Below are 27,207 nucleotides of genomic sequence, written 5' to 3'. Positions count from 1 at the left end.
TGTGTCTGCGTGTGCATGTGTGCATGTGTGCGTGTGTGTGCGTGTGCGTATGTGTGCGTGTTCATGTGTGCATGTGTGCGTGTGTGTGCGTGTGCATGTGTGCATGTGTGCGTATGTGTGCGTGCTCATGTGTGCATGTGTGCATGTGTGCGTGTTCATGCGCACGTGTGCGTATGTGTGCGTGTTCATATGTGCATGTGTGCGTGTGCATGTGTGCATGTGCACGTGTGCGTATGTGTGCGTGCTCATGTGTGCATGTGCACGTGTGCGTATGTGTGCGTGTTCATGTGTGCATGTGTGCGTGTTCATGTGTGCATGTGTGCATGTGCACGTGTGCGTATGTGTGCATGTGTGCGTGTTCATGCGTGCATGTGTGCGTGTGCATGTGTGCATGTGCACGTGTGCGTATCTGTGCGTGTTCATGTGTGCATGTGTGCATGTGTGTGTGCATGTGTGCATGTGCACGTGTGCGTATGTGTGCGTGCTCATGTGTGCATGTGTGCGTGTTCATGTGTGCATGTGCACGTGTGCGTATGTGTGCATGTGTGCGTGTGCATGTGTGCATGTGCACGTGTGCGTATCTGTGCGTGTTCATGTGTGCGTGTGCATGTGTGCACGTGTGCGTGTGTGCATGTGTTCATGTGTGCGTGTTCATGTGTGCATGTGTTCATGTGTGCGTGTTCATGTGTGCGTGTTCATGTGTGCATGTGTGCGTGTGCATGTGTGCGTGTGTGCGTGTGTGCGTGTGTGCATGTGTGCGTGTGCATGTGTGCATGTGTGCGTGTGTGCGTGTGTGCGTGTGTGCATGTGTGCGTGTGTGCGTGTGTGCATGTGTTCATGTGTGCGTGTTCATGTGTGCGTGTTCATGTGTGCGTGTTCATGTGTGCATGTGTGCGTGTTCATGTGTGCATGTGTGCGTGTGTGCGTGTTCATGTGTGCATGTGTTCATGTGTGCGTGTTCATGTGTGCGTGTTCATGTGTGCATGTGTGCGTGTGCATGTGTGCGTGTGTGCGTGTGTGCGTGTGTGCATGTGTGCGTGTGCATGTGTGCATGTGTGCGTGTGTGCGTGTGTGCGTGTGTGCATGTGTGCGTGTGTGCGTGTGTGCATGTGTTCATGTGTGCGTGTTCATGTGTGCGTGTTCATGTGTGCATGTGTGCGTGTTCATGTGTGCATGTGTGCGTGTGCATGTGTGCATGTGTGCGTGTTCATGTGTGCGTGTTCATGTGTGCACGTGTGCATGTGTGCATGTGTGCGTACCAACAGGAACGATGAGAAAGCGGACGTAACTCAGCCAATCAGACGTCTTGCTGGCCAGCTGCTCCACGAAGCAGCCGAGCACGGCGCTCAGGTAACTTTGGTCGCCGCCCACCGCCACCTTCACTGTGGGCGGAGTCTGCGAGTTACAGTTACAGCTGCGGAACACACTCGGGTCAAACCTCAAACACAAGAAGGCAGTCGGTGATTTCTGTGAGTGTCGCTCGGGACTCGTACAATCTCTGGATGCGGGCGATGATGGCGCCGAAGGCGGCGTGGACGTCGGCGGCTGAGACGGTGCAGACGATTGGCTGATTGAAGAGGAGCTCCGACAGGTACTGAGGAGGGAGGGGACACGTTAAAAACTGAACCATGTTGGGCCATTTAACCCAGACCCAGACCCAGACGGACCTGTCCCTGCCAGTCTGTGGTGTTGATCAGGAGGACGGACTCTGGGACGTGGTCCTCAGAGAACAGGATGTGGTTCAGCTGGTCCAAAACCGCCTTCCGTACAGCCTGAAAAACACCAGAACCTACATCAGTTCCCAGATTATAACCCTGGTCCTGGACCTGGATCTGGACCCGGATCTGGACCCAGAGTCGGATCTGGACCCGGATCTGGACCCAGAGTCGGATCTGGACCCGGATCTGGACCTGGACCCAGACTCGGATCTAGACCCAGACTCGGATCTGGAGCCGGACTCGGAACTGGACCCGGACACGGATCTGGAGCCGGATCCGGATCTGGACCCGGACTCGGATCTGGAGCCGGACTTGGATTTGGACCCAGACTCGGATCTGGACCCGGACTCGGATTTGGACCCGGACTTGGACCCAGACTCGGATCTGGACCCGGACACGGATCTGGAGCCGGATCCGGATCTGGACCCGGACTCGGATCTGGACCCGGACATGGATCTGGAGCCGGACTCGGATTTGGACCCAGAGTCGGATCTGGACCCGGATCTGGACCTGGACCCAGACTCGGATCTAGACCCAGACCCAGATCTGGAGCCGGACTCGGATCTGGAGCCGGACTCGGATCTGGAGCCGGATCTGGACCCGGAGTCGGATCTGGACCCGGATCTGGACCTGGACCCAGACTCGGATCTAGACCCGGACTCGGATCTGGACTCGGAACTGGACCCAGACTCGGAACTGGACCCGGACACGGATCTGGAGCCGGACTCGGATTTGGACCCGGACTCGGATTTGGACCCGGACACGGATCTGGACCCAGACTCAGATCTGGAGCCGGACTCGGATCTGGAGCCGGACTCGGATCTGGAGCCGGACTCGGATCTGAACCCGGACACGGATCTGGACCCAGACTCAGATCTGGAGCCGGACTCGGATCTGGAGCCGGACTCGGATCTGGAGCCGGACTCGGATTTGGACCCAGACCCAGACTCGGATCTGGAGCCGGACACGGATCTGGACCCGGACTCGGATCTGGACCCGGACTCGGATCTGGACCCGGACCCGGATCTGGACCTGGACCCTGTCTGACCCACCTGTGGGGCGGGTGTCCTGTAGTCACATGACGTCTCACTGTCCACACTGCTGGTTCTGTCGGTCCCTCTGGAGTTCTGCCTCCACGGGTGGCGAGGCGCCTGACTTCCTGTCTTACTGCGGCGGGAGAAGACATGTTTGGTGCTCGTGTGGCGGGCGTGCACGAGCATCAGCGTGCGTGCACATGTGTGCACGAGTGTGTGTGCGAGTACCTCGGTGACATGTTTGTTTGGGACTCAGTTTTACAGAGTTTGGCAGCCGGGCCGGCATCAGGTCCAACGGCAGCGTCATCATCAGCTTCCTGTGGAGAGAAGAAGAGACGCAACTTTATTTATAAAGCCTTTTAACACTAGCCTAGCAAGCCAGACCCGTACAGCAAATAGCTGTACAGGGGTCTAGTGACGCTGGATAGCAGTGTGGGCGGGATAAACGGCTGTCTGTCAAATTCAACGCCACGTAATAGGATGGCGCAACAACCAATCAGAGCGATGAAGAAGTTTTATGTAGTCAACGCGACGTGGTTTGTAGTCTATGGCCTGAAAAGCTGATTTCTCTTAAGCTCTAAACTCTGTAAATATATAACTTTAGCAACATTTGAAACATTTTCAGGCGAGAAAGTAGTCGTTTAGACCCCCAAGGTGTTGAAAATCTGACAAAATACCGGCTATTTACAATTTTGTTCAGACGAATTCAGCGCTGCTAAAGCTAACCGCAGTGAGCAACGCACTTCCGGTTTTGACTGCTCTCGTCCCGTTAACGGAATTTGACCGTTCAAATGCCTTACCGGAGAGTTTTGTCAGCTCTGAGACGAAGATCGGCCCGCCGTCTTCGCTACATCATGCTCGCAATCGACTGGGGAAAGCCTGTTCGCCGGGCGCAGCCATTCTTTACCTCTCTCTTGAACTTTTTTTTTTTTTTTAAACCTCTCTCTGGAACTACACACTGAAACGTCGCACCTCTGTCGTCACTAGGTAGCCCGGCCTCCGACCCCGCTCCTCACGATTTGATTGGCTCGATCAACTATTGATTTGGAACGTTGCAAAACGACCACAAGTGACTAGACTGGATTTCTAGGCTATTTTAACACAGCCGTGGCTGAAACAAAGTGCTGTACAACACAAAATATAAGGCATAAAACACAAGAACAATGCAAAATTTCCTGAAGTTTCAGGATTCGTGAAAAGATTTATTGACGATCACAAAGGTAATAAACTCCTTTTTGGACCATTTATCCGAAGTATTGATTTATTTGTTTTATAAAATGACACAAAAAACAATCAAATTCAGATTGTTGGTTGTATTTCTGTTTCTGAGCAAAAACGTACTATTAAAATCATAAGATAATACCACAATTATTTGGTTAATGGTTTATCTAAAAATTAACCAATGTGTTTATATAAAATGCCCTGGCAGGAAGAGGCGTGTTTGCTACCCAGGCCTTTGAACAAGGAGATTTTGTCTCAGAATACAGGGGTCAACTTGTATCAGCAGAAAAATGCCAAACCAGAAAGTACTCTGAAAAGGAGGGTACATTTCTCTTTGACTTTGAATGGCAGAATCGTCAATTGTCTAATTTAAAGGAAATCTTTATAAAGGCAGGCCTAACAAGTGTAAAATGTTAAAAGCAAGCCCCATAACTGGCTAAAAAAAATTTAAATCATGTGTAAAGGTTAAAACGGGCCCACATGTGACTGAAAAACTAACATGTAAAATAAAGTTTCAAATTGTGTTTATTGAAAGTGATTTTTAATATCAAGATTTTATTTGGGACTTGCCTGATTTTTTTCATCGTTCTATGACCACTGAAAAGGGTGGACCCCACAACTCACCAAACTCACTCTGGTCCTGCAGTGGGAGGTAAACAAGGATGTGTGTGTGTGTGTGTGTGTGTGTATATATATGTATATGTGAGTGTGTGTGTGTGTGTGTGTGTATATATGTATATGTGAGTGTGTGTGTGTGTGTGAGTGTGTGTGTGTGTGTGTGTGTGTATGTGTGAGTGAGTGTGTGTGTGAGTGTATGTATATATATATATATGTGTGTGTGTGTGTATGTATATATATGTATATATATATATATATATATGTATATGTGAGTGTGTGTATGTGTGAGAGTGTGTGTGTGTATGTGTGAGTGTGTATGTGTGAGTGTGTGTGTGTATGTGTGAGTGTGTGTGTGTGTGTATGTGTGAGTGTGTGTGTGTGTATGTGTGAGTGTGTGTGTATATATATGTATATGTGAGTGTGTGTGTGAGTGTGTGTGTGTGAGTGTGTGTGTGTATGTGTGAGTGTGTGTGTGGGGACTCACCCCAGGGCCGGCCTCCTCTCCTCGGGGCTCCTCGGGGACTTGGGGCCCCTGAGCTCCAGTAGACAGCAGCAGCATCGCCTGGAGACCAGAGAGCAGTTACACAGAGTGACCTGCAGGGGCAGCAGATCCCCCTGTTCACCTTGTTCATTTATTAATATTCATCAAGGAGATATAAAAGTGGTCTGAAACCACTTTAATCCTGAATGCATGTTTAATATTTGACAGAGAAACAGAAAATATTTCAGATAAACATTTAAATCATCAAATAAATCCAAATTATACCCAAATAAACACAGTTTGTGTTGTTAAATAGAACTTCAGTCTTCACCAGAGAGGCTATAGTCATTGGCTGTGTTCGAAACCGCATACTTCTCCTACTACTCCTGCTAACTTAGTTAGTATGCGAGTTTGAGTAAGCAGAAGTTCCCGGATGCATACTAGATTCTCCTAAATGTTGGGTATGCATCATGAGGTTACTACTCATACTCATACTACCCAAGATGCAACGTAACGTGACGTGGCCGATCGTCATTTCCTGTCAAAACGGCAGTTTCAAGCTAGCTACAACGAGGGTAGGTTCACTTCCTGTTTTCAAAACAAAAGCACCAATTGTATGGTAATGGCTTTCCCTATGATAAAAGGCAACGGGTATTTTATTTTGTGAAAATAACAGGAAGTGCGTTAGCTCACTGCGGCTAGCTTTAGTAGCGCCGAATTCATGGGAACAAAATTGTAAACAGCCGGTATTTTGTCAGGTTTTCAACACGTTGGGGATCTAAACGACTACTTTCTCTCCTGAAAATGTTTCAAATGTTGCTAAAGTTTACAGAGTTTAGAGCTTAAGGGAAATCAGCTTCAGGCCGGCTGATTTCGGCTCGGGCAGGAGCGAAATGCATTATGGGTAAACGCTCTGCATACTGTTTGATCGATGAGTATGCAGCATGCAGTATGTAGTATGTAGTATGCAGTATGCGGTTTCGAACACAGCCAACCAGCGCATTGTTTCTTCAGCTGGTTCTAACCAGCTAACTTGAGAATGAGCCAAACGAGTTTCTCCAACCGGTTCCGTCTACAGAACCCATTCAGAGGAAAACCCTTCAGAGCAAACACATCCCCACCAAAGTTCGACTGTTAACTCTGAATTAAAGTTTCACCAAGTGAAACCGACATGAAATCCAAACGTGTTTTTAACCTTCTATCATGACACACCAATGAAAACAAACACAGGTTGTAGGGTTGTTTGGTCAGTTGTTTGGTGACATTTATCATTTTCAGCCACTAGATGTCAGTATATCCTGCAAACTGAAGCTTTGACTGTTGTACAGCAGCAACAGACCCACTGAGAGCACATGTTTGTTCATCAGATTTACTCTGATTTACTCACAGCTGCTGGTTCTGTCTGCTGGCTCCTCGGACTGTTCACACTTCTGGTCTCGGTTTGAGAGCTCGACTGGGAAACGCCGTCGAAGAACGGCCTGCAGGCAGGAAGCACTTCAGTGAGCATCAGCAGTCATTCAGATTCAGGGACCAGGACTGATTCAGGGACCGGGTCTGATTCAGGGACCGGGTCTGATTCAGGGATTTCAGGCCCACCTGAGTTTGGGTTTGGGCGTGCTCTGGATGCTGTCGTTGTCTTCCAGCTCGGGGCCGCTGTCGCTGAAGTTGTCGACCTCCAGGCTGTCGTACAGCAGATCCAGGTCCTCCTCGACCTCCTGACTCCGCCCCACGTGGTCGCTCTGTAGCTCGATATAAATTCAGAATCAATTATTTAGATTAAAATGATGGAATCAAAGCGTTCCAACTGAAACGGTGAAAGAGAGAGAACAGAAATCTAGTTGCTGATCAGGTGGAAACAGCTCCACAAACCTCATCTGTGACTTTAAATCTCTTCAGCAGAGCCACAAACTTCTGCTTGAAGTTCGGCTGCTGGAAGACAGAAGGCAGAGGACGGGTTTGAACATGTGATCAGTGATGTCATCGCACCTGACATCCTACTGGTCCTCACCTGAGCCAGCGTTTTCCTGCGAGACGGCTGCGTCTTCCTCCGGACGTCATCATCATCATCAAACAGGTCCTGGAAACGTGAGCGAGAAAACGTGAGCAGGAAAACGTGAGCGAGGAAACGTGAGCGGGAAAACGTGGGCGGGAAAACGTGAGCGGGAAAACATGAGCGGGAAAACGTGAGCAGGGAAAACGTGAGCGGGAAAACGTGAGCGAGAAAACGTGAGCGGGAAAACGTGAGCGAGGAAACGTGAGCGGGAAAACGTGAGCGGGAAAACGTGAGCGAGGAAACGTGCGTGGGAAAACGTGAGCGAGAAAACGTGAGCGGGAAAACGTGAACGAGAAACGTGAGCGGTTAAACGTGAGCGGGTAAACGTGAGCGGGTAAACGTGAGCGGGATAACGTGAGCGGGAAAACGTGAGCGGGAAAACGTGAGCGGGAAAACGTGGGCGGGAAAACGTGAGCGGGAAAACGTGAGCGGGAAAACGTGAGCGGGAAAACGTGGGCGGGAAAACGTTAGCGGGAAAACGTGAGCGGGATAACGTGAGCGGGAAAACGTGAGCGGGAAAACGTGGGCGGGAAAACGTGAGCGGGAAAACGTGAGCGGGAAAACGTGAGCGGGAAAACGTGAGCGGGAAAACGTGAGCGAGGAAACGTGAGCGAGGAAACGTGCGTGGGAAAACGTGAGCGGGAAAACGTGAGCGGGAAAACGTGGGCGGGAAAACGTGAGCGGGAAAACGTGGGCGGGAAAACGTGAGCGGGAAAACGTGAGCGAGGAAACGTGAGCGAGGAAACGTGCGTGGGAAAACGTGAGCGGGAAAACGTGAGCGAGAAAACGTGAGCGAGAAAACGTGAGCGAGGAAACGTGAGCGGGAAAACGTGAGCGGGAAAACGTGAGCGGGAAACGTGAGCGGGAAAACGTGAGCGGGAAAACGTGAGCGGGAAAACGTGAGCGGGAAAACGTGAGCGCGGAAACGTGAACGGGAAAACGTGAGCGGGAAAACGTGGGCGGGAAAACGTGAGCGGGAAAACGTGAGCGGGAAAACGTGAGCGGGAAAACGTGAGCGGGAAAACGTGAGCGGGAAAACGTGAGCGGGATAACGTGAGCGGGAAAACGTGGGCGGGAAAACGTGAGCGGGAAAACGTGAGCGGGATAACGTGAGCGGGAAAACGTGAGCGGGAAAACGTGAGCGGGATAACGTGAGCGGGAAAACGTGGGCGGGAAAACGTGAGCGGGAAAACGTGAGCGGGAAAACGTGAGCGGGATAACGTGAGCGGGAAAACGTGAGCGGGAAAACGTGAGCGGGAAAACGTGGGCGGGAAACGTGAGCGGGAAAACGTGAGCGGGAAAACGTGAGTGAGGAAAAGGTGAGCGGGAAACGTGAGCGGGAAAACGTGAGCGGGAAAACGTGAGCGGGAAACGTGAGCGGGAAAACGTGAGTGAGGAAAAGGTGAGCGGGAAACGTGAGCGGGAAAACGTGAGCGGGAAAACGTGAGCGGGAAACGTGAGCGGGAAAACGTGAGTGAGGAAAAGGTGAGCGGGAAACGTGAGCGGGAAAACGTGAGCGGGAAACGTGAGCGGGAAAACGTGAGTGAGGAAAAGGTGAGCGGGAAAACGGTTTGTTTTGTACGAGCAAACCTGGGTCAGGTCAATAAAAGCAGACAAACGTATCGATAAATTAAAACAGGTGTGTCAGTCACCTGAGGCGGGACGGCATCGTCACTTCCTTCCTGTTCGGAGGAGAAACTGTCGTCGTCGTCCTCCCAGTAGTGCTCCGTGTCGGGGGAGCGATCTGCAGACACACAAACCAGGTCATGTTGGACTGGATGCTCATCCAGGTGTTCCTCAGAGCTGAAGAAGGTCACCTGGACTTCTTTTATATCGCATTTTGTCTTTCAAACATTATCATCCAGCAGCTCTCCGCCTCCACCAATCAGCAGCCAGCTCCTCACACAGACCGTTGGACTCTCTGTTCTCCTACCTGAGGCCTTGGTCTTGTTGCCATGGTGACCACTGGTGTCCTCCTGTTCAATCGGCTGGCTGGAGAGAGAGTAGACGCTCAGCTCCGCCGCCCGCACTGAAGCATCCTTCAGGTTGCTGTGGAGACCAAGGACGTGGGCTCCATCTGTCGGATGCTGCATCACCTGGGACACACACACACACGTGCACGCACACACACACAGGTGATGCATTCACATTAACGTCAACATTCACACAGTTTGTGCTGTTTTTGTGTAAACATGCAACCACACATGCACTCTCACATGCACTCACTCACACATGCACTCACTCACACATGCACTCTCACATGCACTCACTCATGCACTCACTCATGCACTCCTTACTTTGACTCTGAATGGTGAAAAGGATCAAACAGAAGCTTCAGGCAGCAGCTGTTTCTGTTCCTAAAATGCCGTCAGCTGCTTTTTAAATAAGCGAGACCTGAACGCTGCCTGGTCACAGACCTGCCTCCTGTCTAAGGCTGTAGCGATACACTAATCTCACGATACGATTAGTTACGATTCGATTAGTTACGACTCGATTCGATTCAATACGATTCGATACGAGTCGATACACTTGCATCATTTTCTGGGGGAAAAAGGGACAGTGTGATTTGACATGAATCGTCGCTGATTGGACCGGTGGTCCGACCTTTGAGCTGGAAGGACAACACCGCCAGACAAACAGAAACAAAGGAACATGTCACAAACGTGAGAGCTGTGCACTTTATACAACATTTTTATGTACTAATTTATCACGGTTTTGTATAATGTGACCCCCTGGCTTTGTATTGTTACCTTAATGTTCTGTGTTTTCACTCATTGGAACGTCTAACTTTTCAATAAAGTTTAAAAAAAAAAATGGATACTCGCGGCTGAAAAATCGATACTTTATGGATGAAATCGCTCAGCCCTGCTCCCGTCGTACCTCGGACATGTCGATGACTCCCACCGCCAGGGTCTTGTAGCCCAGGATGGTTCGGTTCTTGTACCTCTTCCTCCTCTGCAGCATCACGTGCAGACGGTTCACGTCGCGCTTCAGGAAGTGAGGATACTGAAAAAGGCACACAGCTTTACGTCAGGGCGGACAGAGGGACACCAGCGCAGGTAAATCAGAGCCGAGCGGACATGTGACCTGCAGGGAGAAGGTGAGCTGCAGGTCTGCTTCCATCAGGCCGTCTGGACGAAGAAGGTACTCGTTGGATCTTAAAGTGCGCTTTGAGCCCTGAGAGACAGAAGCAGGATCAGATGAGATCATCGCTGCTGGATTATTGGATGAAAACATCATAAAGGCAGCAGGTTGATCCACAGAACGTCGCCACATTGAGCTCCATTTCTCAAACCTGCAGGAGGTAAAAGCAGTTCAGCTAACAGGTGTGTTGGGTCTCACCTGGATCTTCACAGCGATGATGATAGAGTTGAGCTCTCTGTCCAGCTCCCTGAGGACCATCAGCTTCTTCAGAGTCAGACTGCAGAGCCTGAAAACAGCAAAGGTCACATGTTAGAGAGCGTCGACAGCAGATTCACACACATACAGGAAAGCTGCTCAGCTAACCGAGCAGAACCGAGCAGCTAACCGAGCAGCTAACAGAGCAGAACCGAGCAGCTAACCGAGCAGCTAACCGAGCAGCTAACAGAGCAGCTAACCGAGCAGCTAACCGAGCAGAACCGAGCAGCAAACCGAGCAGCTAACAGAGCAGCTAACAGAGCAGAACCGAGCAGCTAACCGAGCAGCTAACAGAGCAGAACCGAGCAGCAAACCGAGCAGCTAACAGAGCAGAACCGAGCAGCTAACAGAGCAGAACCGAGCAGCTAACCGAGCAGCTAACCGAGCAGCTAACCGAGCAGCTAACAGAGCAGAACCGAGCAGCTAACCGAGCAGAACCGAGCAGCTAACCGAGCAGCTAACAGAGCAGAACCGAGCAGCTAACCGAGCAGCTAACAGAGCAGAACCAAGCAGCTAACAGAGCAGCTAACCGAGCAGCTAACCGAGCAGCTAACCGAGCAGCTAACCGAGCAGCAAACCGAGCAGCTAACAGAGCAGCTAACCGAGCAGCAAACCGAGCAGCTAACCGAGCAGCAAACAGAGCAGCTAACCGAGCAGCTAACCGAGCAGCAAACCGAGCAGCTAACAGAGCAGCTAACCGAGCAGCAAACCGAGCAGCAAACCGAGCAGCTAACAGAGCATTTAACTGAGCAGATGTTAAAAGTGTGTTTGCACGAAATATGTTATGGCACTTTCATTCATATGGCAGCACATTTAAAATAAAGCTAAATGCTAAAAGCTATACACTACTTTTGGATTCATTTTTGGATTTTGCGTACAAATGCGATTAATCGTGATTAATCAGGGAAATCATGTGATTAATTAGATTAAACATTTTAATCGTTGCCCAGCCCTAGTTTAAACTATTTAAAATATAGGTTCCTCCAGCAGGGGGACCCTTTGGTCCTGATCCAGGTCTCAGAGGCAGCGGTTCTCTTGTAATCTGATTACTGGAATCTAATTAAGACCAAACTCCCAGTCAGAGGCTGTGAGGACGTCTTCCAGCCTCCGTCAGGCTCAGAGGGGGAGGAGCTACACTGGAAAAAATCTAAATCTTACCAAGTATATTTGTCTCATTGAGTATCTCATTACACTTAATATAAGACACAACTGCTTAACAAGCACCATTTCAGCCAGATATAGGGACTTGTTTGAATACAATACATCTGGAATATCTTGTTAAATGAAAAAGTCTTGAAAACAAATTGTTTTGAGTCGGATTTCATATGCAACAAGCTTTTTTTTTTACATTTGAAGAGGTTTTTAAGCTAATTTCAAGATCACTTTTATCTCAAAAGTCCTAAATATCACATCTTATTTCAAGTAACCTTGACAAGCCGATTTTCACTGTGTTTTTTCCAGTGTAGGACTTTTGAGTAGCTATATCTGGCTGAAATGGTACTTATTAGGCAGTTGTGTCTGATATTAAGTGTAATGAGATATTTTGACTAGAAATGAGACAAATATACTTGGTAAGACTTTGATTTTTTCCAGATACAGGGACTTGTTTGAAGGCAAAACATCTGGAATATCTTGTTAAATGAAAAAGTCTTGAAAACAAATTGTTTTGAGTCATATTTCATATGAAACAAGCTTTTTTTTTTTTTTCATTTGAAGAGGTTTTTAAGCTAATTTCAAGATCAATTTCCTACACATTTCAAGTCCCACACTGGAAAAAATGCCCCTCCAAAAATAAGTAAAAAAACAACAAATAAAAAACTTTTTTGCTTGAAATAAGCAAAAAAATGTCACGCCACGGGACTCATGTTTTAGGTTACGTTTTGGTTTTTAGTCCATGTTTAGTTTTTAGTTTTCCCATGTTTTAGTTTCCCTTCACTCAGTTCATTAGTTCATTCCCCTCCAGCTGCACCCACTCACTAATCACTCCCTGTTTAGTTTCCAGTCTCCCCTGTCTTGTCATCGGATCTTTGTTTGTTTACCAACCTGACCAGGGGCCCGTTGCACAAAAGTAGGATTTAGACATCCAGGATGAATTACTTAGCCAGGTTCAAGGAATCCAAAACATGGTGCCCAGGCTTAGTTGGTTGCACAAAGGCCAAGCCAGGATGAGCAGACACGGATTCATTAAGCCAGGTGAAAGCGATCCCGGATAAGTGCTGCACACGGCTTGCTTAAATAGACCCCACGATCGATCATAGATTCACTGATTCACCATGGCAACAAGGGCGGCGTATTTCTCCCCAGCGGAGCAAGAATTATTAATGGAAATCTATGAAGAGGTGAAGGAGAAAATAAAACAAAAAGGAAATACTGCCACAGTCAAAAAACAAAGGGAGCAAGTGTGGCAAACCATTGCTGACCGCCTGAATGCGTAAGTAGTGCACAAATACACACTCAGCACTCCACTGAAACCATCACAATTAGGCTTCAATCCAAATAAAATGTTAATTAACATATCGTCACCTTCCTAAAATAATCGCACAAGTCATTTTATGGCATCAAAGGTGTGGTCCAAAAAATGCCTAAGTCATTTATTTAATCTTAGTTTTTATGAAAAACAATAAGTGTTGTTATGTCACGCATCCTTTGATACATACTTACTGACTGAAATGATTATTTTATGCTATAATTTCACTTTTGGGGGGAGTTTTTTGTGTTTCCTGAAAAACCTGAAAAAATGACTTATGAGATTATTTTAGGAAGGTGACGATATTTAAAAAGATATTTGTAGCCTACTTTGATTATGAATAAGTTGAAATTGACTGCATGTGAGTGAAACTATCTAAATGTAACTCCATGCTCCTCCACTGTTGCATTGTGTGTGTGTGTGTGTGTGTGTGTGTGTGTGTGTGTGTAGATTTAACATGACTGGGCAGCAAGTCAAAGTGAAATATAAGAACCTCCTGCAGAATGGGAAGTCCCCTGACAAATACTTAATAAGTGTCCTTTTTATTAAGAATGTGCCTGCCCACACATTGCCTGTACTGTGCATTCATTGGTTTAACATCTTATCATTTCAGATGGTCTGCAATGCTGACTATTTGATCAGTAATGTTGTGGCAAAGTGGCCCGGCTCGGTCCACGACTCCCGAGTGTTTCGGAACTCATAGATCTATCGGCGCCTATCACAAGGTGAGCCACAGAACCTCTATTGATAACCACTTTTAACATCATGGCTGTGTTAAGACTGTCACTACTTATGAGGTTGTGATGGTAACATTTTGTATTCACAGGTGAATTCCTGGGTGTATTGCTGGGTGACAGAGGGTATGCCTGCCAGCCTTTTCTGCTCACTCCATTTGCAGACCCTCTGGAGGACCAACTGGCATACAACCATGCCCATGCCAGAACAAGGGCCCGGATCGAAATGACATTTGGCCCACTGAAGGCACGCTTTCAGTGTCTGAACCACCTGAGAGTCAGCCCAGACAGGGCATGTGATATCACTGTGGCCTGTGCTGTCCTCCACAATGTGGCCTGCCTGAGAAAGGAGAGGGCCCCCAGAGTGCCAGCTCTCATAGACTGGGACAGTCCTGCCATCTTCCCGGATGACGGCTGTGGTCGGCTGGTCAGAGACCAATATGTGTTAAATTATTTTAATTAATATGCATGTTGCTTTAAGTTGGGCCTGCAATGGCAGAGGAATTTGTGTTAGGTTTTTGTGCTGTATAGGCAAGTCAATTTTATTTGTATAGGCCATTTTTACAAACAGTTTGTCTCAAACTGCATGCTCTGATTCTGTGCTTTTTGTCTTGTAGAGCACTGTGTGACTTCAGTTTTGAAAGGAGCTGATGGTTTACTTGCTTTGATTCATCCTTGTTCAATAAAGGAACATCATGGTACTCTCTAATGTGTATTTATATTTATATGGTTTTTATGTGTAGTCTGTGGGAAACTAAATTATCTAAAATCATCAGTTATCTAAAATGATTGCAATTAATGATCACAAATGTTTCAATAATGATAGTGGGTAAAGTTAAATGTTTTAATAATATGTTCTAGGCAGTGGAATAAATATTGGTTTCCATTTGTGGCGACCGCTGACTGAGATAAGGAATGAGATTAAATAGATCCTGGAACTTAGCCTGGTCTGGAGCAGGCTAGCTTCACAGAATAAATCTCCATGGTAACTTAGGTCTGAACATATCCCACTTCCCTTATCCTACTTTTGTGCAACGGGCCCCTGCCTGTTTGCTTACCTGCCATGTTTCCTGTGCTACCCCATGTTCTTCGTCACCTACCTTAAGTTAAGTAATTATTTATCCCATAACATTATCTGGGATTATTATATATTTATCCTAAGTTTTTTTGTAATGTTTTTCACAGCTACGTTTTTTTTTAATCCGGTTCAGCCGCGCTTTTTGTTTGTACTTTGTTTTTCGTGAATAAACCCAGTTTTCTTTTGAAGTCCGTATCCATGTCCTACCTCCCAACCCACCTGACAAAAAATCTGCCAATGGAACTAGTGAAAATCGGCTTGTCAAGAATTCTTGAAATAAGATGTGATATTTAGGACTTGTGATCTTGAAATTAGCTTAAAAACCTCTTCAAATGAAAAAAAAAAGCTTGTTTCATGTGAAATCCAACTAAAAACAATTTGTTTTCAAGACTTTTTCATTTAACAAGATATTCCAGATGTATTGTATTAAAACAAGTCCCTATATCTGGCTGAAATGGTGCTTGTTAGGCAGTTGTGGGGGTAAGATTTAGATTTTTTCCAGTGTAAATCCAGAGGGAGCGGCTCTAGCTGAGACCTCGTTACCGCAGGATCGTCCTCACGCTTCAGCTTCCTGTGGGAGCTGATCCTGCTGATCCTGCTGCCAGCGTTACCCGACATGACTCCGATCTCATGTCAACAGGAGGAGGATCCTGCTTCCATTACCGCTGTGATGAAGATGGTCTCATTTAGAGATGATTCCAACCAGCATCTTCCTCCGACAGTGTTTACGAGAGGATCGCAGGTACAAATACACCAAGAGACGTCAGTAAAAGCAGGCGGATTCATCCCAGCAGCACATTTAAAACTGAACAGTTGGATGAAAGTATTTTAATCTGATTCAAACATGGTGGCAAACTGAAGGTTTTCCTTTGAAAAGAAGCTGCAGACCTGCAGTTATTTGGGAGTTTTTTCCACAGGAACCATAAAACTGAGAGCAGCTCCTCCATGTTTGGTTCTGGATCTGGGAACATAAAGCAAACCTGGTCCTGAAGACCTGAGAGGTTCTGGAGGTTCAGAACATCTGAGTTTCCATCCATCATCTCCCTCTTATCCGAGGTCGGGTCATAACCAGCAGGTAAACCCCCCATCCCATTCATTCCAATGTTGGAGCTCCTCCCTCTGGATGTTGGAGCTCCTCCCCCCTCAGAGCCTTCAGTTATCAGGCCCCTCTCTGTGGAACCAGCTGCCAGTTTGGGGGGCAGAGCCTTCAGTTATCAGGCCCCTCTCTGTGGAACCAGCTGCCAGTTTGGGAGGCAGAGCCTTCAGTTATCAGGCCCCTCTCTGTCTCTTTTGAAGTGCCCTGAGATGACATTTGATGTGATCTGGTGCTTTATAAATAAAACTGAACCGGTGGAACAAAGACAGTTTGAAATGTATCACTAAGCTTTAATCTTTGCATCTTCCTGAGTGAACACGACCAGTTTAAGAGGATTAACGACCCCCCCCCCCCCCCCCCCCAAACAGACGCCATGCTGTCACTAATCTGCCTGAAGATGAACAGGTGGGGGCATCAGAGAGCACCACTCTCCAGCTGGCTGATGGAAAAGTATTTACTTTGTACTGATAAAAAGTAAATAACAAAGTGTGTTTTCAGACAGTATCAGTGCTGAGGTTAAAATGGCCTCACAGTCTGTGACCTCACACCATATTTTTAGAAGGTTCAGGAAGTCGGCCTCACTTAGCTGCAATCTGCAACTTCAACACCAGGTGTCACCAAAGAACTCATCCTGCTCTCTGCTGATGCTTTACCACACAAAGAACCTGTACTGGTCCTACAGAGCCCAGAACCTCCAGGGCCCGGTCCAACAGCTCCCATCATCTTCTCTGAGGTGGGTCTGAAACTGAAGCTGAGGTCCACCAGGTCCAACAGATCCAACGGGTCCAGCAGGTCCAGCAGGTCCAACAAGTCCAACAGATCCAGCAGGTCCAGCAGGTCCAGCAGATCCCAAAGGTCCAGCAGGTGCAACAAGTGCAACAAGTCCAACAGATCCAACAGATCCAGCAGGTCCAGCAGGTCCAACAGGTCCAGCAGGTCCAACAGATCCAACAGATCCAGCAGGTCCAACAGGTCCAGCAGGTCCAGCAGGTCCAACAAGTCCAACAAGTCCAGCAGGTCCAGCAGGTCCAGCAGATCCAACAGGTCCAACAGGTCCAGTAGGTCCAGCAGATCACAAAGGTCCAGCAGGTGCAACAAGTCCAACAGATCCAACAGATCCAGCAGGTCCAGCAGGTCCAACAGGTCCAGCAGGTCCAACAGGTCCAGCAGGTCAAACAGATCCAGCAGGTCCAACAGGTCCAGCAGGTCCAACAGATCCAGCAGGTCCAACAGGTCCAGCAGGTCCAGCAGGACCAGCAGGTCCAACAGATCCAGCAGGTCCAGCAGGTCCAACAGGTCCAGCAGGTCCAGCAGGTCCAGCAGGTCCAACAGGTCCAGCAGGTCCAGCAGGTCCAACAGATCCAGCAGATCCAGCAGGTCCAGCAGGTCCAGCAGATCCAGCAGGTCCAGCAGGTCCAGCAGGTCCAACAGATCCAGCAGGTCCAGCAGGACCAGCAGGTCCAACAGATCCAGCAGGTCCAGCAGGTCCAACAGGTCCAACAGGTCCAACAGGTCCAACAGGTCCAGCAGATCCAGCAGGTCCAACAGATCCAGCAGGTCCAGCAGGCCCAACAGATCCAGCAGGTCCAGCAGGTCCAACAGGTCCAACAGATCCAACAGGTCCAGCAGGTCCAGCAGGTCCAACAGGTCCAACAGGTCCAGCAGGTCCAACAGATCCAGCAGGTCCAACAGATCCAACAGGTCCAGCAGGTCCGGCAGGTCCGGCAGGTCCGGCAGGTCCAGCAGGTCCAACAGATCCAGCAGGTCCAACAGATCCAACAGGTCCAGCAGGTCCAGCAGGTCCAGCAGGTCCAACAGATCCAGCAGGTCCAACAGATCCAACAGGTCCAGCAGGTCCAGCAGGTCCAACAGGTCCAGCAGGTCCAACAGATCCAGCAGGTCCAACAGATCCAACAGGTCCAGCAGGTCCAGCAGGTCCAGCAGATCCAGCAGGTCCAGCAGGACCAGCAGGTCCAACAGATCCAGCAGGTCCAGCAGGTCCAACAGGTCCAACAGATCCAGCAGGTCCAACAGGTCCAGCAGGTCCAGCAGGACCAGCAGGTCCAACAGATCCAGCAGGTCCAGCAGGTCCAACAGGTCCAGCAGGTCCAGCAGGTCCAGCAGGTCCAGCAGGTCCAACAGGTCCAGCAGGTCCAGCAGGTCCAACAGATCCAGCAGATCCAGCAGGTCCAGCAGGTCCAGCAGATCCAGCAGGTCCAGCAGGTCCAGCAGGTCCAACAGATCCAGCAGGACCAGCAGGTCCAACAGATCCAGCAGGTCCAGCAGGTCCAACAGGTCCAACAGGTCCAACAGGTCCAGCAGATCCAGCAGGTCCAACAGATCCAGCAGGTCCAGCAGGCCCAACAGATCCAGCAGGTCCAGCAGGTCCAACAGGTCCAACAGGTCCAACAGATCCAGCAGGTCCAGCAGGTCCAGCAGGTCCAACAGGTCCAGCAGGTCCAGCAGGTCCAACAGGTCCAGCAGGTCCAGCAGGTCCAACAGATCCAGCAGGTCCAACAGGTCCAGCAGGTCCAGCAGGACCAGCAGGTCCAACAGATCCAGCAGGTCCAGCAGGTCCAACAGGTCCAACAGGTCCAGCAGATCCAGCAGGTCCAACAGATCCAGCAGATCCAGCAGGTCCAGCAGGTCCAACAGATCCAACAGGTCCAGCAGGTCCAGCAGGTCCAGCAGATCCAACAGATCCAGCAGGTCCAGCAGGACCAGCAGGTCCAACAGATCCAGCAGGTCCAGCAGGTCCAACAGGTCCAACAGGTCCAACAGATCCAGCAGGTCCAACAGGTCCAGCAGGTCCAGCAGGACCAGCAGGTCCAACAGATCCAGCAGGTCCAGCAGGTCCAACAGGTCCAGCAGGTCCAGCAGGTCCAGCAGGTCCAACAGGTCCAGCAGGTCCAGCAGGTCCAACAGATCCAGCAGATCCAGCAGGTCCAGCAGATCCAGCAGGTCCAGCAGGTCCAACAGATCCAGCAGGTCCAGCAGGTCCAACAGGTCCAACAGGTCCAACAGGTCCAGCAGATCCAGCAGGTCCAACAGATCCAGCAGGTCCAGCAGGCCCAACAGATCCAGCAGGTCCAGCAGGTCCAACAGGTCCAACAGGTCCAACAGATCCAGCAGGTCCAGCAGGTCCAGCAGGTCCAACAGGTCCAGCAGGTCCAGCAGGTCCAGCAGGTCCAACAGGTCCAGCAGGTCCAACAGGTCCAGCAGGTCCAGCAGGACCAGCAGGTCCAACAGATCCAGCAGGTCCAGCAGGTCCAACAGATCCAGCAGGTCCAGCAGGTCCAACAGGTCCAACAGGTCCAGCAGATCCAGCAGGTCCAACAGATCCAGCAGATCCAGCAGGTCCAACAGGTCTAACAGGTCCAGCAGGTCCAACAGATCCAGCAGGTCCAGCAGGTCCAACAGATCCAGCAGGTCCAGCAGGTCCAACAGGTCCAACAGATCCAGCAGGTCCAGCAGGTCCAACAGATCCAGCAGGTCCAACAGATCCAGCAGGTCCAGCAGGTCCAACAGGTCCAACAGATCCAGCAGGTCCAGCAGGTCCAACAGATCCAGCAGGTCCAACAGGTCCAACAGATCCAGCAGGTCCAGCAGGTCCAACAGATCCAACAGATCCAGCAGGTCCAACAGATCCAGCAGGTCCAGCAGGTCCAACAGGTCCAGCAGGTCCAGCAGGTCCAACAGGTCCAACAGATCCAGCAGGTCCAACAGATCCAGCAGGTCCAGCAGGTCCAACAGGTCCAGCAGGTCCAGCAGGTCCAACAGATCCAGCAGGTCCAACAGATCCAGCAGGTCCAGCAGATCCAGCAGGTCCAGCAGGTCCAACAGATCCAGCAGGTCCAGCAGGTCCAACAGATCCAACAGATCCAGCAGGTCCAACAGATCCAGCAGGTCCAGCAGGTCCAGCAGGTCCAACAGATCCAGCAGGTCCAGCAGGTCCAGCAGGTCCAACAGATCCAGCAGGTCCAACAGATCCAACAGATCCAGCAGGTCCAACAGATCCAGCAGGTCCAGCAGGTCCAGCAGGTCCAACAGATCCAGCAGGTCCAGCAGGTCCAGCAGGTCCAGCAGGTCCAACAGATCCAGCAGGTCCAGCAGATCCAACAGATCCAGCAGGTCCAACAGATCCAGCAGGTCCAGCAGGTCCAACAGGTCCAGCAGGTCCAGCAGGTCCAACAGATCCAGCAGGTCCAACAGATCCAGCAGGTCCAGCAGGTCCAACAGGTCCAGCAGGTCCAGCAGGTCCAACAGATCCAGCAGGTCCAACAGATCCAGCAGGTCCAGCAGATCCAGCAGGTCCAGCAGGTCCAACAGATCCAGCAGGTCCAGCAGGTCCAACAGATCCAACAGATCCAGCAGGTCCAACAGATCCAGCAGGTCCAGCAGGTCCAGCAGGTCCAACAGATCCAGCAGGTCCAGCAGGTCCAGCAGGTCCAACAGATCCAGCAGGTCCAACAGATCCAACAGATCCAGCAGGTCCAACAGATCCAGCAGGTCCAGCAGGTCCAGCAGGTCCAACAGATCCAGCAGGTCCAGCAGGTCCAGCAGGTCCAGCAGGTCCAACAGATCCAGCAGGTCCAGCAGATCCAACAGATCCAGCAGGTCCAGCAGGTCCAGCAGGTCCAACAGATCCAGCAGGTCCAACAGATCCAGCAGGTCCAGCAGGTCCAGCAGGTCCAACAGGTCCCTAACCGCCCCCGTGCACGGCCCATATCTTCCCCCCCTCCATGCTCACCTCTCAGCCCGAACATTAAGCCTCTTACCTGGGCACGCAGCTCGGAGATGATCGGTCCACCTCCCACGTCGCATACAGGTTCATCGGAACCGTGACGCGCGCATCTGCGTGTCCGTCAGCACCGGAACCCACCGAGGAGTCCGGAGCCGGAGCCGGAGCCGGAGCCGACGGGAGAGCGGCTCCCCGGAGCCCTCCTCTGTCCGCCGCCGCCGCCATGCTGCCGTGATGCCGGCTGCCGCTGATCTCCGGTCCGCTGGCAGGGCGCGGAGCTGGGCGGGGCGGGGAGGGTGGAGGCGGGTGGGGGTGGTGGGGAGGAACGGGTCTTAATGTTGCTTTTTATTCACTTTAGTTTAAATCTTTCTGTTGATTTATTTCTGTTTTACTTTCATTTATATTTATTAAATGACCTTTTTTATTACTTTATTTTGATTTCTGTTTTTTCTGCCGGGTTCTGCCCTCAGAGGGGGGCATGCAGAGTTCCACCAACTGTTCCTGAACAGGAGCTGGAGACCGACACAGGGGCCTGAAAATGCCCCAAAGTGGCCAAATAAACAAGTTTACAAGTTGATAAATGTAAATCTAAAAAATTAAAATAAATAAATCTAATAAAATTAGATAAACAAATCATTTATTCTAAAATAATTTAATAGAATGTGAAATAAATAAAATGTGCTGCTTTAATTTTCATTCATTTTTCTTAGTTTTGTTTTTTATTTACTTTAATTTACTTTAACTTTCACCAAATGGAGACATTTTTAAATCCAGGTTAAAGACATTTCTAGTTCTCATGTGTCTATGCATGAAATCTGCACGCTATCTTTGAACTTATCTGGACTGTTGCTGGTTTTTAAATTCATTTAAATGATTTTATTCGTTTCTTTTTATGTATTTTTAATGCTTCTTCCACTCCCTGCTGCAATGCTTTTATTTTATGTGAAGCACTTTGAACTGTTTGTAGATGAAATGTGCTACAAATACATTTGATTTGATTTGATTAAGTTTAAAGTTTTCTGTTGATTTATTTATTTTACTTTCATTTATATTTATTAAATTACCTTTTTTTATTATTTTATTTTTTGAAGTTATTTAATCTATTGATGCATTTCCTTCTGTTATTTCCACTGTTTTCTCCCCCATTATGAAGTGTTTCTGCTTCACTATGTAAATGAATCAGTTGAATCTTACAGTCTTACTCTTTAACACTTTATTGTCACACTTGGTTTACATTAAATAATAAAATATTCTTTATTTGTCACAGAGAGAAAAAGACGAAAATAGATTTAACAGAAAATCTTTTCAGAAACAGATTTAAATTAACAGAATTATCCTGATTAGAGCTCATCCTGCTCAGTTAGAATACTTAAAGCACAATAATAAATCATCCATATAAATATAAAACTCGGAAGTTGTTACAGCTGTTTAACAGTCACACTGGTGCTGCCACCTAGTGGCTGAAATATGTAGAAAGAGCTTATTTTAGAACAATAAATAAATGTTTATATCGTGATAAATGCTGCTAAAATTAAATAAATTATTTATTAGAATGTGAAATAGATCAAATGTTCTGCTTTAATTTTAATAAATTTAATATATATTTTCATATATTTAAGTTTATGTTTATGTTTCTTTTTATTCACTTTTTAATTTGATTTAACTGGGACATATTTGTTCATGTTACCTACAAATCTTTATTTTATTTAGATTTCAGCATAAGTTTTTTTAACTTAATTTATATATGTTTTTACTTCTCAGTTATTTACCCTTTTATATTTACACGTTTTCTTTGTTTTACGTTTCTGCTTAAAATGCAGGAATGTCGAAAAGAAAACATGGAGATAAATCAGCTTCTGGAAATAAAATACAGAAGTAAATACACCTATAAATATAATAAATAACAAAAATTAAATTTAAAAAATAAATAGGTCAACATGACGTGAAGGAAAATACTACAGAAATAAATCCAGAGAGAGATTAAATATGTTCCAGTTAAAGGTGCTAAAGTTAAACGCCGGGTGGAGAGTTCAGACTCTTGGCTCCAAAATGGCTCCGCTTTGGCATCCATCTTGGCTCTGCCCTCATAAGCAGTCTCAGACCAGAGCAGGCTGATGAGCTGTTGCTAGGAGACACAGCTGCGGCTCTCTGTATCTCTCCTTTTTGCCTGGAACTAACGGTCGCTGTTCGAAAAGTAAAAGTCGTATCCGAATAATTAAATTAATTTAATTTTAACCGTCTCACGCAACACATTAAAAAAATTACTTTGGAAGAAAAAGAAAGTCCAGAAAAGGAAACGAAAATTCTTTATTTTGCCTAAATGTTTGTAAAAAAAAGTGACACAAAAAAAGTTTTTTAAATAAGTGAGTCTGTGGTCTGTGGACTCACGCTGCTCCTGATCCTCTTCAGAGACTCCAAGAAGTCCCGGAAACAAATGTTTCTGACCTTTAAAGACAAAAGAAAAGATGTGAAGCTCACAGCTGCTCTGCAAAGTAATGACAGTTTAAATGTTGGCATTAATGCTGAGGACCGAGCTCACCTGGTCGGGTCGCAGCTCTGCACCCAAACACAGGAAAACTCATCAGAGCGTCTCATTTCTTATGGAACCGAGCCTTTAAAGTTCATAAAAGATCCACATTAATCTGCATTTTAACAGGATACAGCTGACGGACACCAGCCCCCATCAGAGGATTCACCTTCCTCCTGAGGAGTGCATCTCACCTCTGATTGGTTCCAGGGAGGCGTCTTTAGCCAATGAGGTGAGGTCGCTGCCAGAGTACCCGTCTGTCGCCCTAAAGCAGAAGCGGGGGTCAGAGGCTGTGTTCCAAACCGCATACTTCTCCTACTTCTCCTACGACTCCCACTACTCCTACTAACTTTAACTTTTTTTAAGTTCCCGGATGCATACTAGATTCTCCTAAATGTTGGGTATGCATCATGAGGTCACTACTCATACTCAAACTACCCAAGATGCAACGTAACGTGACGTCGCTGATCGTCATTTCCTGTCAAAACGGCAGTTTCAAGCTAGCTACAACACAGCCATTATAACGAACAGCCTTGCCACTCTCTATTAAGCCCCATTGTACCGGCTTTTTGGCTGCAGTTCCACCAGAATTCCACTGGGGGCGTCGGTGGAGACCAGAATGAATGGGGCCCAATGGAGCTAGATGCTACAAATGGTCAGTTTCACCTAAGTCTCCTCAAGAGCGCTCAGATTTGAATGTAGTTTCTGAGAGCTCAACATGGGTTTCAAGTCAAAAATCTACTGAACGAGTACATATATCCCTTTGATTTCTCACAGGTTGGCTTCTTGTTGTCCACAACGCGCTAGCATTGTGCTAATGACAGCTGGTCGACCAGAATTACGACCAGAGGCACCGCTTGACGGCTGGCTCCATACCAAGCGACAACAGAATTAAGATGGACTTTTTCCGCTTATGTTACCACAGCCTAAGGATCTGTGATGTTACCACATTCTCTCTTACTACAGCTCTTCCTTGAAAACGCTGCTGCCTTTGAGACCAACAACAAGCAGGATTGTTGCCGTAAAGCGGCATCTCCGGTCGTAAGCTATGTATGACGTCATATACACTTCAAATCCTTTTTTTAAGCAAATGAGTGGCTCTAAAAATCTAAAACTCAGCCATGGGTATTTTCTAAACACCCTCTTTTGAAAACAATATTCGAATTACTAGAGAAAAAATTATATCTTGAGATAAGGGCACGCTAGGGCGTATAGCTCCATAGGACTCCATTCATTCTGGTCTCCAAAATTGAGCGCCCCACGTGGAAAAAGGGTGGAACTGCAACCAAAATCGCCTCGTTGGAAACCGGAAATGCACCGTGAGTGGCGTATCTGTCCTATTATAGAATCTGTGGCTACAACGAGGGTAGGTTCACTTCCTGTTTTCAAAACAAAAGCACCAATTGTATGGTAATGGCTTTCCCTATGATAAAAGGCAACGGGTATTTTATTTTGTAAAAATAACCGGAAGTGCGTTGCTCACTGCGGCTAGCTTTAGTAGCGCCGAATTCGTGGGAACAAAATTGTAAACAGCCGGTATTTTGTCAGGTTTTCAACACGTTGGGGATCTAAACGACTACTTTCTCACCTGAAAATGTTTCAAATGTTGCTAAAGTTTACAGAGTTTAGAGCTTAAAGGAAAACGTCGGAAAATTTCAATTTTCCTATTTTCCCTGACACCTGTCCCTCAAAATCGATTTCTCACACTGTTTTACATTATTCAACCCATAACCTTGCGCTCCCAGATTGTTTCACTTCTCGCCATGGGCGCAGCCATGTTCAGCCACATATTTTACGTCAGAAATGCAATTCTACTTGTGCAGCGGAAATAAAATTCTACTTGTGTGACGGGAGTGTGCTCTAACAAAGTGTAGAGTGTAACTTGGAAATACACAATGATTGAATACTACCTGTATATAGTAGAATTAGAAATTATTTTATTTCAACATGTATGCTCACATATATCTGTAGTGATAGTCTACAACTGCCTCGTCGGCGTGAAGGAAACCCTTGTAGGTCCCGTCCTGCGACTCATATTTATCCCTGATCGCCCACACCGCACAGGAGGGAATCACTCTTCGGAAGCGCTTCCCAAGTCTCCCATGGAGAAAGTAGGTCACCTGCCGGTAGGCCTGGAAACGGTACACAAGGTTGGGTATGGGGTCCGGAAACGCCGTGGATACAACCGGTGAGTCGTTAGCATTTAGTATGCAGTATGTAGTATGCAGTATGTAGTATGCAGTATGTAATATGCAGTATGTAATATGCAGTATGCAGTATGTAATATGCAGTATGCAGTATATAGTATGCAGTATATAGTATGCAGTATGCAGTATGTAGTATGCAGTATGTAGTATGCAGTATGCAGTATGTAGTATGTAGTATGGAGTATGTAGTATGGAGTATGCAGTATGTAGTATGCAGTATGCAGTATGCAGTATGTAGTATGCAGTATGTAGTATGCAGTATGCAGTATGTAGTATGCAGTATGTAGTATGCAGTATGCAGTATGTAATATGCAGTATGTAGTATGCAGTATATAGTATGTAGTATGCAGTATGTAGTATGCAGTATATAGTATGCAGTATGTAGTATGCAGTGTGTAGTATGTAGTATGCAGTATGTAGTATGCAAGTATGTAGTATGCAGTATGTAGTATGTAGTATGGAAGTATGTAGTATGCAGTATGTAGTATGGAAGTATGTAGTATGGAAGTATGTAGTATGCAGTATGTAGTATGGAAGTATGTAGTATGGAAGTATGTAGTATGCAGTATGTAGTATGCAGTGTGTAGTATGTAGTATGTAGTATGTAGTATGCAGTATGTAGTATGCAAGTATGTAGTATGCAGTATGCAGTATGGAAGTATGTAGTATGCAGTATGTAGTATGGAAGTATGTAGTATGCAGTATGTAGTATGTAGTATGCAGTATGTAGTATGCAGTATGTAGTATGCAGTATGTAGTATGTAGTATGCAGTATATAGTATGCAGTATGCAGTATGCTGTATGCAATATGCAGTATGTAGTATGCAGTATGTAGTATGCAGTATGTAATATGCAGTATGTAGTATGCAGTATGTAATATGCAGTATGTAGTATGTAGTATGCAGTATGTAGTATGCAGTATGCAGTATGTAGTATGCAGTATGTAGTATGCAGTATGTAATATGCAGTATGTAGTATGCAGTATGTAATATGCAGTATGTAGTATGTAGTATGCAGTATATAGTATGCAGTATGCAGTATGCTGTATGCAGTATGTAATATGCAGTATGTAGTATGTAATATGCAGTATGTAGTATGTAGTATGCAGTATGCAGTATGTAATATGCAGTATGCAGTATGCAGTATGTAGTATGCAGTATGTAGTATGTAATATGCAGTATGTAGTATGCAGTATATAGTATGCAGTATGCTGTATGCAGTATGTAATATGCAGTATGTAGTATGCAGTATGTAGTATGTAGTATGTAGTATGCAGTATGTAGTATGCAAGTATGTAGTATGCAGTATGCAGTATGGAAGTATGTAGTATGCAGTATGTAGTATGGAAGTATGTAGTATGCAGTATGTAGTATGGAAGTATGTAGTATGTAGTATGCAGTATGTAGTATGTAGTATGCAGTATGTAGTATGCAGTATGTAGTATATAGTATGCAGTATGCAGTATGCAGTATGTAGTATGTAGTATGCAGTATATAGTATGCAGTATGCAGTATGCTGTATGCAATATGCAGTATGTAGTATGTAGTATGCAGTATGTAGTATGCAGTATGCAGTATGTAGTATGCAGTATGCAGTATGTAGTATGCAGTATGTAATATGCAGTATGTAATATGCAGTATGTAATATGCAGTATGCAGTATGTAGTATGCAGTATGCAGTATGTAGTATGTAGTATGCAGTATGCAGTATGTAGTATGCAGTATGTAATATGCAGTATGTAGTATGCAGTATGTAATATGCAGTATGTAGTATGTAGTATGCAGTATATAGTATGCAGTATGCAGTATGCAGTATGCAATATGCAGTATGTAG

The 27,207-nt window shown here is 47.1% G+C and overlaps 2 protein-coding genes and 1 pseudogene across 7 annotated transcripts in view; 1 reads left to right on the top strand and 2 right to left on the bottom strand.

Moving 5' to 3' along the window:
- Positions 1-20,905, bottom strand: part of LOC142378183 (phosphofurin acidic cluster sorting protein 1-like) — a 35,795-nt gene extending 14,890 nt beyond the window's left edge. The window contains exons 1-16 of one of the 3 annotated variants that reach the window (XM_075462436.1): positions 20,678-20,905; positions 10,468-10,555; positions 10,213-10,302; positions 10,006-10,131; positions 9,059-9,221; positions 8,778-8,869; positions 7,081-7,149; positions 6,942-7,001; positions 6,669-6,811; positions 6,460-6,550; positions 5,076-5,153; positions 2,981-3,069; positions 2,771-2,885; positions 1,668-1,772; positions 1,494-1,594; positions 1,260-1,414 (exon numbers count right to left, since the gene is read on the bottom strand). In XM_075462436.1, the coding sequence (XP_075318551.1) occupies positions 1,260-1,414; positions 1,494-1,594; positions 1,668-1,772; positions 2,771-2,885; positions 2,981-3,069; positions 5,076-5,153; positions 6,460-6,550; positions 6,669-6,811; positions 6,942-7,001; positions 7,081-7,149; positions 8,778-8,869; positions 9,059-9,221; positions 10,006-10,131; positions 10,213-10,302; positions 10,468-10,555; positions 20,678-20,865 (1,753 nt within the window). In that variant the 5' untranslated portion in view covers positions 20,866-20,905. The remainder of the gene's footprint in view (positions 1-1,259; positions 1,415-1,493; positions 1,595-1,667; positions 1,773-2,770; positions 2,886-2,980; positions 3,070-5,075; positions 5,154-6,459; positions 6,551-6,668; positions 6,812-6,941; positions 7,002-7,080; positions 7,150-8,777; positions 8,870-9,058; positions 9,222-10,005; positions 10,132-10,212; positions 10,303-10,467; positions 10,556-20,677) is intronic. The other 2 variants (XM_075462438.1, XM_075462437.1) reach the window with 2 other exon arrangements.
- The window catches only part of LOC142378179 (mechanosensitive cation channel TMEM63B-like), a 221,053-nt gene that overhangs the window by 75,461 nt on the left and 118,385 nt on the right, over positions 1-27,207 (top strand). The gene's annotated exons all lie outside the window — the stretch shown is intronic.
- Positions 16,282-17,715, bottom strand: LOC142378099 (uncharacterized; annotated as a pseudogene).

The sequence above is a fragment of the Odontesthes bonariensis genome, chromosome 4 (assembly GCF_027942865.1).
Source record: "Odontesthes bonariensis isolate fOdoBon6 chromosome 4, fOdoBon6.hap1, whole genome shotgun sequence".
Lineage (NCBI taxonomy): Eukaryota > Metazoa > Chordata > Actinopteri > Atheriniformes > Atherinopsidae > Odontesthes > Odontesthes bonariensis.
This window is presented reverse-complemented; position numbering and strand designations above follow the sequence as displayed.